The 14,856-nt window shown below is 41.3% G+C and overlaps 1 protein-coding gene across 1 annotated transcript; it reads right to left on the bottom strand.

Annotated features, from left to right (window-relative positions):
• Window positions 1-1,731: 1,731 nt before the first annotated feature.
• Window positions 1,732-14,697, bottom strand: LOC134093494 (adhesion G protein-coupled receptor E1-like). The gene is made up of 17 exons (XM_062546549.1): window positions 14,595-14,697; window positions 13,819-13,857; window positions 13,366-13,689; window positions 12,269-12,511; window positions 10,580-10,891; window positions 10,461-10,489; window positions 5,638-5,712; window positions 5,288-5,438; window positions 5,083-5,196; window positions 4,670-4,851; window positions 4,347-4,517; window positions 3,974-4,195; window positions 3,440-3,672; window positions 3,255-3,321; window positions 3,042-3,133; window positions 2,647-2,809; window positions 1,732-2,307 (listed from the first exon to the last, which is right to left on the bottom strand). Exons 1-17 carry the CDS (start codon window positions 14,614-14,616, stop codon window positions 2,188-2,190), a joined length of 2,559 nt encoding a protein of 852 aa, XP_062402533.1. The 5' UTR covers window positions 14,617-14,697; the 3' UTR covers window positions 1,732-2,187.
• Window positions 14,698-14,856: the final 159 nt, after the last annotated feature.

Here is a 14,856-nt window from a genome sequence, read left to right as displayed (position 1 = left end):
CGTCCTGTCTTCTGTGACATGCTCCTATAAACAGCCCAAACACAGCATAGGAAGTGGGAACAGCCCAAACACAGCATAGGGAACGGGAACAGTCCAAACATTGGGAACAGGAACAGCCCAAACACAGCATAGAGAGGACAGAGAAACAAGGTGCTTCTCAACATGTCTCCTCGATCCTCGATGCTCGATCCTCGAGGAGCGTTCCCACTGATCTATAACTAACACTGGATAGACTATTGTTTTCGCCCCATCATTCTTCATGTAGATCAGTGAGGATCGAGGCCCGAGGAGCGTGGGAGGATGTATAAAAGCCCAAATGAGAGGCACCCACAGACTGGAACCACGGCTCCTTCTGTCCTCTAAATAGGGAGTTCAAAGGTCACCTCATTAACTCTAATGTTCAACCTTTCTCTTCTGCTGCTCGTACTGTGATGTGTGTGTGCATGTACAGTGGGGGGACTAAGTATTTGACCCCATGCTAAAGTTGACTAAAAAGAGGAATATAAAATCATCTTTTGACAAATTATCTTAATTAAAAAATGAGTAAAAATCCAACATTTATGGACACTAATTTTCTTTGTGATTGACAAATGTATCGTAAATAAACAAACTAGATGTACCGCAAAGCGATACACAATATGACCGCCGCTCAGTCCTGCACATTCTCTCCGCAAATATCAATCACGCTTTTGTTTCCATCGCCTATTGCAACTTTTATGTATGTAAATGAGTGTGTGCATGTGTGCGCTCGCTTTTGTGTATGAGTGCTTCTCTGTCTATGAGTGTGTGTGTGTGTGTGTGTGCCTGTTTGTGTATGTGTGTTTTATGTGTCTCTATGTGTATATGTTCACTGTGTTCTCTGCCGTCACTGTCAGATCACACACACACACACACACACACACACACACACACACACACACACGCAGGCACACAAGCGTGCACACACGCTTCGCTAGCTATGCTAGCGGCGGTCATACTAAATGTTCTTCCTTAAATACAGGGGGCATAAGTATTTGACCCCTATGTTAAATTCCCATAGCCATAGGAGCAGGAGGATTTTTTTTATATATATGTTTTTATTTTTAAAGGCTCACTATTTCATGGATCCAGGATACTATGCATCCTGATAGAGTTCCCTTGGCCTTTGGAATTAAAATAGCCCCACAACATCACATGTTTTCATCAGTTAGCCTGATGCTCAATGCAAATCAAACAGGCTAATAGGTTGTTTCTCCAAGTACCACCATTATGATCGACATTTAAACACAGTATAACAGGCCAATTTAACTACTGAGTTTTAAATTTACACTAGGCCTATTGGTCAAAAGTTTGGGGGGTCAATTAGAAATTTCCATTTCACTCCATTATAGACAGAATACCAGCTGAGATCAGTTGCGTTGTTTTTTTAATTTCTAATCAGGGCAGTTTTCAGATTAGGCTACATGTGCTTACATTACATAATTGCAAAAGGATTCTCAACTGTTGTAGAAATAAATGGTTGATCAATATCTACATTGCCCATCAGCAACCATTCATTCAATGTTCCAAAGGGACGTTATGTTGACTAATCTGATATCATTTTAAAGAGCTAACTGAGAAAACCCTTTGGAGAAAGGAGAACCCTTTTGCAATCATGTGACCCCAAGCTTTTGACCTGTAGTGTAACTTCAGTGATTGCATGGTTTAGGATTAAAAAAAAATACTTACACAAAATGCCTTGCCTTGCCTAATTCAAAGCGATTATTTATTCTTTAATGACAAAAACAATAACAACAACAAGAACAACAATTATAATAGCATTTTTCTAAAACTAAGCTACACATATTTGTACAACACATTTTAGTCGGTTTTGACATTCAAACAGATAAACAATCGTATAGGCTTACATTTGAAACAGAAACCAGGAACTTGATAAATGTAGGCCTACTGTATATGGACATGATACAGTAACATTTTACTGAAAAGGTTAAAGACTGGTCTTTCAGAGCTGTATAGGTTGATGAATTATGCTAAGGCTATTGGGTAAGCAAGCAAGATCGCATTGCTCATTTCTGTATCACAAAATGGGAGGGTTATGCTGAATATGCTGCATGGTTGATTACAAAGCCCATGGAGAATCACATCACACATAATTGAGTTTGCTGTCAAGTGAATCCATTGGTGTCCCTCAAGTCGTCAGTGGACCTGTCATTCTTCATGAGTTCCTGTTCTTACGTAGTCATTTAATTCCAACGTCGTAGCAGTGGTAGACAGATGTTTCACAGGTGGACTGTATTCCTGCCACCATTTTATGTACTGACGCCGCACCTGGAGAGGGCAAGACAGCATACTGTAGTTTACACACGTGAATAAGTTCTTAGTTATTAATTAGTCCCATTAGTCACATACTGCCAATGCCAGAGTTTAGCTTTTGAATGGCATACAGATTAGATTAGATTAGATTAGACTTTATTGTCATTAGGTAGAGAACAAGTACAAAGACAATGAAATGCAGTTTGTGTCTAACCAGAAGTGCAAAAAGCAGAAAAGTGCAAAATGCAGAAAAGTACAATGTAGGCTGTTTCAATCAACAATGACTATGGATCTGGCACACAGCGGGAGTTTTTTAATGGAGTATCTGAGCAGACCAAGCAGATGTTAACTGACCTCATCATTCAGGAGACAGTGAACAAGAAAGATGAAAGTGCCTTGTTGTGAAGTGAGAATTATGAAGATAAATTCGAGGATTTTGCTTTTTGCTGTAAACAATCCAAGGATCCATGGGCAACCCAGGATGACAAACTGGGCCATGATTTTGAACAGTAGGACTCTGCAGTGGAGGGAAAATGCCTCTGTAAAGGTTCATCTGAAATACCTCAACAGATTTGACAGGGTTTTTGAACATTTAGAAGCCTACAAATGTATTGAAAAATGTTTGAGGGTACTAGTGATTGTGTTTGAGTATAGTCCCAGCTGTAGGTGTGTGTGTGTGTGTGCGTGTGTTTGTGTGTCTATCAGTGGGTATTGTATGTATTGTATGTCATACACACATTTGATCTTACCTGGTGTATTTCACCTTAGACACATCACTTCGTGCCTCTTTCAGAGTGGAGTGGAGAGTGACTATGATGGCGATAAAGAGTATGATGTTGCCCTGTTGAGAGAGACAAGCAGACAGTGGCTTCCATTACATCACGTCTGTTTGCGTATTTACATGTTTTTATCATTTTGTCATGTTATTAATTCAATGGCCAATGTTATTACTTCATACACACCGCAAGAATGAAGCAAACAGGACCAAGGAAACTCCAGATAAACCCAGAGTCAGTATTGAGCCAGCACCTATGGAGAACAAGACAAACAGTTATCAATTTTCTAATGAATTATGTAACGGAGAATGTATAATTTAATGTAATTTCTCCAAACGATATCCAGTTGCTTCTGCCATTTGATTACTCACTGCTGACTTCCATATCCATGAGGCATCACCCCAGCAGACACGCCCACAATGACCAGTGGAACTCCGTAGCCAATCAGGAGCTTGTAGCCCCAGTGTGGCCCCGCGCGGTCGTTGGGTTTGACCTGCCTGAGCTTCCTGACGGAGAAGAAGAGCAGCACGGCCTCCATGGACATCCATACAAAGCAGCACAGGTACAGGAAGTGCAGCACACCGGAGAGCACCTTACACAGCACCTGGGGGGACACACAGAGACCGTGATTGGCGTTCCAGGAGCCTATGTTCGGGACGTCCAGGAACATTCCCAAAAAAAGGGAAGAGACTAGGGGAAGAATTGGACTACAAAAGCAATGATGATAGCATAGACAGGTGGACACAGGTGTGTGCGGTGTTGGGGAAGAATTGGACTACAAAAGCAAGACAATCAAGGTTTATAAAATGATTTTGATTATACGTATGTATATGTAGGTAATGTGGGTAACAGTGGGTCTTGTTGATAGTGTGACCAGCATGCATTATTGTAAACAATATAACCACCTGGTGAGGCTTAATGAGGTGCAGGAAGTTCTGGGTGAGTAGGAACAGGATATGAGCTAGCAGCAGGCAGATGCAGAGGTTGAGACGAGCGGCGTTGGTCACTCTGGGGTTAAACCGGCAGAGGGCAAAGGTCACCACAGCCACGATCAGGAACACCAACCCAATCGACGCCAAGATGGTATGCAGCAACTCCAAGCTCTGGAGTTGCTGCATACCATCGCTCTGAAAATGACATACCCGTAATCATGATTGGTGGTGCAATTAAAACAGCTTCTTTAGCATATGCATATTTACACGTGAAATTGTATGCCAGTGTGAAATACTAGAATTTGAATAATTCAGGACACCAGTAATAGTATTGTTGCATAAGAACCTTGGAAGTCTGGAAATGATTGTCTGTCTGCATGATGAGAGCAAAGGTAGACAGGTGGACACAGGTGCACACAGTGTGTGTGGTGTTGGTTTGGCTGACGTGACATCCATCCTCTATCCAATAACTGACGTTCCAGTACACACAGCAGAGCTCCCCAGTTAGATTTGAGGGCTAGAAGAGATCAGAGATCAGCTCATTTCACTAGAGAGAAATACAAAAAAATAGCGCCGAATTTTTGCATCTCGAGCGAAGCAAAGGAGTTAACATTTCAGATTAGGTTGATATTCTTTCTGTACGATGTTTTACATTAAACAAACCCTCACTTTGATGTGTTTTAAGGTGATGTTGACTGGACTTGGCAGTGTCTTGTTCTGGGTTTTGGGCAAAATGACAGATACCACTTTCGACAACATGGTCTTAGCTGTGTCGTTTTCTGTTTCAAAGAGGCTGGCGTGAAGGACATCCTGCATATTCTTGTAGGACATCAGCACCACAGATGCTAAACCTAGAAGACATAAGGTAAGGAGATTGTGTGTCACTTTTACAAGAGACAGAGCAAAGTGTGAGGATACAGTTATACTGTAAGTACCAAGTATTGAGGAGCCAGGTATCTCAGGCTAAACACTTTCATTTTATTATGTGTTTGCTCTTAATGTGATAGCTAAAGAGAGAAGAAACACTAGAGAACAGGCCAGTTACTGCAACTGGACATGTGAGTGACAGGAGCGTTCTGTACCATTGTTATTCTGGGCGATTCCCAGGAGGTCGATGTCCAGAAGAACGTCAGAAGACGTCAGCTGAGTGTGTCCAACTAGAGAGGCATTTGGTCCAACACTCACAATCTGTAACTCTGTAACAAAACAAAAGTCATCAATCACACAGTCCCGTAATACCTATCAATGTCTGAAGGTAGTGAGACATTGGGTCCTTCACTGGCTTACTTGTGGTCTTTGTGGTCATTTCTTTGTTGGTGAGACCCGGTTGCATCAGTCTAGATGCCAGCCACTCAGCAGTTTGAATCACGGCACCTCCGTTTGCTGTCAGATCCGGTTGATTAACGTCCAGTAAACAATCCAGTGCTTTGGTCAATAGCTGTGGGTAACGGAAGAACAAAGACAGAAAAAAACAACAGTTACCAAAAAGACATAATCTGTGTGGACTCTGATGACCAAAAAACTGTTCATCAAATTGAGTATGAAAATATGCTGTGAAACAGCGCCATTACAATTTCTAAGAAGAAAATACAGGCTGACATGACCGTGACCCTGACAACCCCACCCGTGAGACTCACCTTCTCAGACAGCACTGTGGACTCTGAGGTGTTCTTTTTCAGTTGATCCAGAAAATGGAGCTTACACATCACATCCTACAACACCAGTTACAACACAAGCAGTCGAATGATTACAATATTTTACCAGTTTTATACAAGTATACAGTATACAGTTTACAAGTATATTTGAACAATACTGTAATCACAAATTAACATTATTGGCACCAGTAGTAGCCCTATGAGGTTACTGAATGTAGAACATAAACAGTGAAACGTTTCCTCATATAGCATCCACCAAAAGGCCCAAGGACACTAAAAACATTAGAACCTAACTCTACCTAACCAGCATTACAATATGGCCCGTTCCCTACTCTAAACCACAAACACTCTCACATTCACTGTAACCCTATTACCAAAGCCAACATGTCACCATATTTCACAACCATTTGCCGTATGACCAGAGCCCCCTCCTCAGGCAGACCATGGAGGAGAGTGCAGACAACCTTTGACTTACCCCTCTTCCCGAATACTCAGTATTAGTTGGACTCATCTCCACTCGGGTTCAGCAATCAATTTCCAACGGAAAGAGTAGGGTTATTTCATACACGCCGGGAGGGGAAAAAACCCCTAAGAGAAGACTCGGACCCAAAGAATGTCTTTCTCTTCCCCACTGGAAGCGGTTTTTAGTTTTTTTGGTTCCAATATATATAAAAGTGCAAAAATGTGCTAAAAAGGTAAGATACCAAAGAGGTAAATAAAGATACTGGAGTAAAATGTAAAAGAACAAAGAAATAAACCCAATAACTGAAGTCGAAACCTAGGTGTCAAGGTGTAGGCACAATCAAGGTGTAGGCACAATATCAACTAATTGTTCCCTTAAAACCCCCCATATATAGTTTTTACTCTCATACTGTATATCAGGGGTATTCAATTAAAATTCAAAGAGGTCCAGTTACTAAAATGTCCTCCCGGCAAAGGTCCGAATCTTAAATTGTCACTGAAAATAGTGTAGGCTACCCTGAAGTTAATAAAATCAATAACGCATGTACATTTCTAGGCCTATTTAATTTATTGTTACATTTCAAGTGTTTTCAAAGTAATATGCTTGAATGGTACTTGAATGCAAAACAATACTGTAGTTGTCTTTACTAGGCCTACATTTCAAGAAAGACAGACAACAGACACTGAATTTATTCTGAATAGAATAAATATAAAGTGCAAAATAACTTTGAGCAGCCTGAACTTAGGGCCTATTTCAAGCAGCCTAGGCCTAATGTAAAACATTCCGAATCTTTTGAATAAAATAAAAGTGGATCTTTAAGAAAAGAAAAAAAGACCTTTGCATACTGCGTTCTAGTATCCTCTGCTAATAGTTCAGATGTTCTTGAATCTTGTTGTTGAAGCTGACAATGGGATCTGTAAAGTTTCTGCAGCTGCATTAAGCACTCATTCACAGCTGCTGTCCCATCGCTAAATGCTCTCTTGTGTTGCATCAAAATCCACGCAATCTTTAACGAACACTAATTTGCCTGTACATGCATGCGTGATCACACGAGTAGACCTGTCATAGTGTGCTTTCAATTTGATAATTATTATCCTACCTCCGCCGAGGAAAGTAATGTTTTCATCGGGGTTTGCGTTTGTTTGTCTGTTTGTTAGCTCTCGGAGTGCTTTTCAAGTTTTACTTGCCCTCACTGCGGACTTCTGCGTGTACCTTTCCTCTAACGACCCGTGTTTGATCTCAGTGACGCACGCTAACGTCGCCACAGTTTCACAGCGCATATTCACAGCAGCACGAACGTATTGGTCCGTCCGTCCATTCATCTTTAAAAGTTCGGTTTTCACCATCATTTTTGAGCAAGCCATTTTCTCTCATCTCCTCTCTCTCCCGCTAGGCCTATTCTCTGTTGCTGAAAGGTAAACAATCGAGTTGATTGGCTTGGCTACGGACGATGCTCTTTGATAATATTAGGCCGACAATTTCAACGGGTCCGGACAGCACCGTCACTGGGTCCGGACCCGGACCGCGGTCCGCCATTTGGTGATGCCTGCTGTATATGGTCAGTTTCTCTCACAGTGACCCCTGATTGGAAGCCCTCTGCTCTTCTCCTCCCTCTCTACTAGTCAGGTCTGGTTTTGGCCTCACTCTGAACCCTTACCCCTAGGATGGCCCTTTCCGAAACGTGCCCCTAAACCCTAGCCCTACACACTTCCACTTCGTTTGCACGTTCACGCGAGGGTCCGCCACATTGATTATCATCAGAAACAAAATTCGAGTCGAGTGAAGTGCCTAGGGAGAGGGGCTACCACGCCTCCAGGAGCATGGATGCTGACTTGGAACGCAGGTGCAACCGTTTTCACGTGTTCGTGCAGCTCGTGTAATCTCCCTGCCAGTTGTTTTTTGGTCCGTAGGCTATGACAGCATTTATAGACAAAAGCGTGATTTCAGCTACATTGTAACAACTCATGTTTAGTTTGATACTCAGTAAAATGTGCAAGATCGTACAGAAGTAGACTGTAATACAGTATTTAAACACAAGTGCAGGTCGCATTTACAGCACTTTTATAATCTGATGTTAAATAAAGCATAAAATGCAACTCCTCACTCATAGTAATGAAAGGAGAGAAGAGGGATGTACTGTATATCCTAATACACAGGGGTGTCCAGAACATCTTTATTGGCGATTTAATATATATTGCCTTCATAATTTCTATACAACAACAATAACAAATATGACGTCAATTCCTTCTCCCTTCAAGCGCATCCGAAATGTAGCGCTGTTTTAACCCCTAGCCCTTCAATGCGAGTGTTCGCCGCACCCACAAGTGTGACTTGAAAAGGAAGTTCACTCGCTAACCGAGTCGAAGTGAGTAGAGTTTCGGAAAGGGCCGATATGTCTCAATCTGCTTCATCATCTTCTGTCAATGCTCCTCGCTAGATATCTAGTTGAGCCTTCAGTGTAATCTGCTCTGTCTCAGCCCCCGCTTGTATTCTGTTGCACTATTTTCCTATAGGTATGGCTTTTCAACTTTTTTGGTTCATACAAAGGTTATAGGACATATATAAATCTTATTGTGTATACAAAGTTTACACATTTCGTACAAGAGATATATGTTTGCATACAAAGGTTACATTTCACATCATACAGGTTTAAGATAGACTTCATTGTATGGCATAGTAAAGCAATTTGCAAAGTGCAGCAAAGCGTAGCAGCAGCAATATTTATGCAGGGCCTGTCATATGTAAGATTCAAATCCTGTCTCTCTTCCCTCACCCTCCTCTTATGCCTTATCTGTTTTTTCCCTTTTCTTTTCTGTTTTTTTATTGGCATAAGGTTCAGGTGTTACAAACTTTATTCATTTTTCGCTTTCTTCCATTGTCTTTTGACATGATTCGTTCCACATTTATGGATGTTCTTCAACAGGCATGGCTGAAAGTGTTGGTACCCATGCTAAAGTTAAAAAGTGCAATATGAAATCATCTTTTGTAAATTGATCTTAAGAAATAAATGAGAAAATATCCAACCTTTAAAGACACCAATTTTCTTTGTGAGTGAATAATGTATCGTAAATAAATAAATGTTTTCTTTAAAATACAGGGGTCATAAGTATTGGCACCCCTATGTAACCCTATGGGAATTAAAAACATAGGGTTAACATAGGGGCAGGCATAATTTTATTTTTAAATGCCACTTATTTCATGGATCCAGGATACTATGCATCTTGATCAAGTTCCCTTGGCCTTTAGAACTAAAATTGCCCCACATCATCACACACCCTTCATTACATGGTGTTTGTTCAGTTAGCCTATTAGCCTGTTTGATGCTCATTGAGCTCAATGCAAATCAAACAGGCTAATAGGCTAACTGAACACATAGGGTTCACATAGGGGTGCCAATATTTATATGACCCCAGTATTTTAAGGAAGAACATTTATTTATTTATGATGCATTATTCATTCACCAAGAAAATTGGTGTCCTTAAAGGTTGGATATTTCCTAATTTTATTACTTATGGCATTAAGATAAATTTCCAAAAGATGATTATTCCTCTTTTTAGTCAACTTTAGCATGGGGTGGCAACACTTTTGGCCATGACTGTGTAATTCCCCCACTTTTTTTCTCGTTACTGATTGAGCAACATGCTTACAGTTGTTATGGTCAATGACCAACACATTTGTGTAATATCAGGAACTAGCATGAAAAGCAGTAGAAATGTTGCTCAATATATGATAAACACAAAGTTAAGAACATTGTTTTTCTATTTGTTCATGGATCATTCTTGAAAAATAAATCCCAAGAGAAATAGGTAATAGGACTGGAAAAAATATGGTAGGCATAATTTATCAATGGCACAGCCTACTGTCCAGTGTGTTGCTATTGAAAAGAAGTTGAACACATGGTCAGGAGTAGGATTTGTACTGTGTCTATTATGTTCTATTGCTTGTGTTTTCAGTTGTGTGGAGGTTGTACAGTAGACTGGTCTGCCCCTACTGATAAAAAATCTAGAAGAAGATGCACTGAAATACCAAAATTGGACATCTGAATAGGTGTTGAGGGCATGGACTAGTTTGCCTAATGACATGAAGGTTGTAAACTAGAAATACAAAAATGTGTGCCAATGGCAGTGGTCATGAGTTATTTCAGTCATTATAGATACAATAATACACAAAAATAAGAGACCACTGCAAATTTAAATATGGCCGTCAAATCATTCAAATGTTAGGATGACATCAGAAAAGTTTGCAGTGGTCTCTTAATTTTTCCCATACTGTATATTCTGCCAAATTTTGAACATTTGAATAACCAAATTAGTATCACCATAGAAATCATGCTCCAGCTTACCTTGCATTCTATTATGGTAGTAATCCACTCTAAAAACAGAGACATTTGATTTCAGTCACTGCTTGAAACTTAAATTAATGTTTCAAAGCTGATTTAGAAAATATTTTATTGTAACTTACGAGTGAACGAACATATAGCTCCAGCGTCTCTGTGATGTCCACAGTTATGAAGTCCCAGACGTGAATGACCACAGTTCATCAGACTCGACTCCTTTCCAGTGCATAACACGTCATCCAGCCAAATTGGACCTGGTCCTTCTCCGAAACGCGCTTTTATTGGTGCTTCAATGGCCTCCCCACAGCCCAACTCTTTACAGACCACCTCAGCGTCCGTCATGTTCCAGTTGTCGTGACACACGGTTCCCCAAACTCCGTCGTGGAAAACCTCCACTCTGCCAGCACATCGGTTTGGCCCATTCACCAGCCTGACAGCTATATGACAGAATCACATGAACACCATTCAACACACAACACTTTAATAAGCATGACACAGAAAAGCGCAAATAGCCATTCTCAGCTCCCACGGCAGGCAGTCTGCGCGTTTCCCTCATTGCGGACTGTTTGTACATACCTCCCCATGTTTTTACGCTCACGTTACGCCTGAAATGGGCGCAAAAACATTAGTACATCTGGCCCAATATGTCAATAATGCCTTTGAATAGCAATACTGTTGTGAAGTCTAAGATGTTTGGGACTCCCTTTTGGGTGTTCACTCGTGTATAAATGAAGCTCTCCATGTATTGGCAAGCTACTCTGATGAAGGCCTTGTGCTGAAACATCAGCACACTAGTTAATAAAAGTGGTGATTCTAAGCAGCAGTGTTGTGCTTCTTCCTGTACTTCTTCAAGGAGATCAAAGATAAAAATTCAAGGTCACTAGCCACGTTTACATGGACACTTCTATGGATTCCGATTAGAAACGGAAAAACAGCTCAATCAGAATTAAATCGTCATATAAACACCTCAATCAGAATGAAAATTCCTGATCCGATCAGAATGTTAATCGGAATGAAAGGGGTGGTGTAGTCCGTTCCTATTCCGAATGAACACCCATGTATATGGTCATTTGGATTGACTGCTATATCTTCCCAATGAAAAGTACCAAACAACGGCTATTCCGATCAAAGATTCTAAAGTGCTTACAAGCACCTGATCGGAATAGAAAGTAGCCCATGTTTAATCAGAATGACAAAAAAACTGTCCATGTAAACGTGGCTACTGTATAGTAAGCGTACTGTATGTGCAATGCTTGTGAATGAGATAACTCAAGTAGGCTTAAGGTACATGCTTTAAAGGTGACCTATACAAGTTTCTTTTTTTGCTTAATTTGCCTCAACTGATAATCTTCGGAATAATTGGAATGGTTATTTGACTTATTCCGGGTTGAATGATAGCTGTCTCGCTCTAGCGCCTGTGAGCGGAAAAAACACGCTTGCAAGTTTATGCCTTCGGGCCCGATGACACTGGAAAACAGAAAGTCTCCAGCCTCGCAATCATGAAAAGGCAGACTGACCGATTGAGGAGTGTTGTAAAATATAAAAGCTGTAGCGGAATCTCTGCAGAGAAACCTGCAAGTGGAAACAGAGAAAACAGCGAAGAAATCGCCAAACCTGCATATTTAGTATGAATGTTCAAGTAGACTCAAAGATGATCTGGTAAGATTTTAGTGGTAAAAGTCGAGGTTCAAGGTCACTGTGTAACCATGAAAGGGCAACTATTTAAATGCACCATATGCAAGCATATTAGAGCCTTCCTGTTACAGACAGCAAGCACAATGACAGCAGATCAGGAGCAGTGTGTCATCCCCTACCTGAACAGACAACCTCCGCAGCACCTTCACCATGTCCACAGTCAGGAGTTCCCCAGCCCTGGACTGATTCGGTTACCTCAAGGGCATACCCACAGCCCAGCTTCTGGCAAACCTCTTCAGCATCAGTCTTATTCCAGCGATGATCACACACAGGGCCCCACTGTCCACCACGATAAACCTCCACTCGGCCAGCACAGCGGTCAGGCCCGTTTATCAGCCTTGCATCAGCTGAACCAGAGGTGTCTGAAAATGGGGAAGCCAAAGGGCCCATGTGTTAGAAGTGGCAACCGCTGAATTCGCAAGCGTTATTACTTATTTACAGAGCAACAGGATTGTTCTTACGCTGAACTTAAAGGAATAGTTCTGAATTTTGGACATAGGACCTCATTTCCAACTTTACCGAGGTGATATAGGTCGGTGGAGACCGTTTTTATCGCGTTTTCCCAGTTGCAGCGTCCCCCTTTGCTAACGCTGGTTCTTAGCTAACGCATTTCTACGGTAACATCAGTCTGACATCAACAACAGTCTTACTCACTCCACCGCACACCCGAGACAAGTCAATTAAAACGTCAGACTATCGATATACCTGTACGTGTCCGTGTTGATAGAATAATTTTAGAAATAAAACTAACCTTGCAACTCAATGATTTATTACATTTTGAGGGACTAGTTTCTAATATCAATCCGCCACTGCCATACAGGGAACGAAGTAGGCTATTGCAAAGCGATGCAAGGTTAGTTTTATTTCTAACATTGTTCTATCAACACAGGCATGTGCATTGATAGTCTGACGTTATCATTTATTTGTTTCGGGTGTTCTGTGGAGTGTTTTCAGTGGCAGGCTGGATGTTACCGTTGACTTGCGTTGTCTTGGCACCTAGGTTAGCACGAGATGAACGCTTCAACTCAAGGAAGGACAGAAATTCACTGAAAATGGTCTTCACCGACCTATATCACCCCGACTAAGTTGGAAATAAGGTCCTATGTCCAAAATTCCGAACTATTCCTTTAAGGCCAGATCCAGGCCATAGTTTCTTAATGATAAGCACTCTAGGTTTTGGTCTGAGTGAAGTTAGAAGATATCCATGTTCACTTACTTGAGCAGACAATGCCTGCGTTGTAGCGTTCACAGTAAGGACGGTGGTTCCCCCAAGGTCTGTGGCCGCAGTTCATGACTGAGGACTCCTTTCCATCACAGACAACCTCATCAAGCCATATTGGCTGAGACGATTCTCTGGGGTGTTTGTTGGTCGTAACGAATGTCCCACATCCAAGCTCTTTGCAAACCACCTCAGCGCTGGTGTCCTTCCAGGCTTTGCCACCACATATGGTACCCCACTGACCGTCATGAAGAACCTCAACTATTCCAGCACAACGATGCGTCCCATTTATGAGCCGTACGTTTGCTAAGGCTGGAGAAACTGCTGAGTGATGGAGGAAGACAAGGGGGAGTGCAAGAGATAGAGATTACACGGATGACATAAACTGATAGCTTTCCATTTCCAAATTAATAAATTGTGTTCATATTTGTAGAAGGGTTACATCTTTACCTAATATCACAGCGAAGGGCAGAATACATCTCAGGTTCACTGCATTGGAAAAGTACAGCAAAATAAATACAATGTAGGCTACTGTATGTCCCATCAACACTGCATAATGCATACCTGCTTACATCTTCTGGGTGTGTGAACCAACACCAACACAACAAGATGTCAACACAACTCCTCTGTTCATTTCCAGAAATGGCCAACAAGAGAGGCAAAAAACTTGTCACAACTCAGGCAAGAATATCATAAAAAAAATTCAAAGACTCCAGAATGGACATGTTGAGCCTTATAGAATAGGTAGGAGATTGATTATGATTTGTAAGTAGTTGCTGTTATGAGTGTGGTCGTGTTATTGATAAAGATAAGAAAGTGTGTATGATATTCTTGCCTGAGTTGTGACAAGTTTGCTCCTCTTTTGTTGGCCTTTTGCCAAGACATTTCTGGATGTTCATCATATGGTCTGGATGGTCAATAATAACACGGCCACACACACTGAGCTTCTGTTATTCTTTTACTTAGTTATCTGAGAAGTTGTTCATTCAATTGGGGGAAAATGTTGCCTTGTAATCTGAGGTCATCAAGTTCTTCCTACAATGTCCGTCATTTCTTCGTCTCAAAAGTTCAGCAGCAGCTTTTCAAATAGCTTTCTCAAAAGTTTAACGGCATCGAAAATAGTCAGTTTGTTGTTCTGAGAAAAATATACCAGTTGGTATCTGTCTGCCATCATAAATAAAGACCTGATAAAAACAGAAGTATAGTAGGCTAGTGTTATAACCCACCTGGAAGGTAGATATCATCCATGCTGAATCTTTCCTTAGACTTAGACACACCAGACCAATTGTCTTGGATTTCCAGTGGTCAAGACAGCCTGTTCACAGTCTAACTGACGCTCTCACTGTCTTGTGACAGCTCTCATTCGAGGTGGGACACATAAAAAGAGATATCATCTGAGAAAAACAGGAAGCCAGAGTATGTAGCTTACAGTGTTTCTTGGTAATTAGCCAGTCTGTGTATTGTCGGTATTTAGCCAGTGTGTAATGT

The sequence above is a fragment of the Sardina pilchardus genome, chromosome 1 (assembly GCF_963854185.1).
Source record: "Sardina pilchardus chromosome 1, fSarPil1.1, whole genome shotgun sequence".
Taxonomy (NCBI): domain Eukaryota; kingdom Metazoa; phylum Chordata; class Actinopteri; order Clupeiformes; family Clupeidae; genus Sardina; species Sardina pilchardus.
This window is presented reverse-complemented; position numbering and strand designations above follow the sequence as displayed.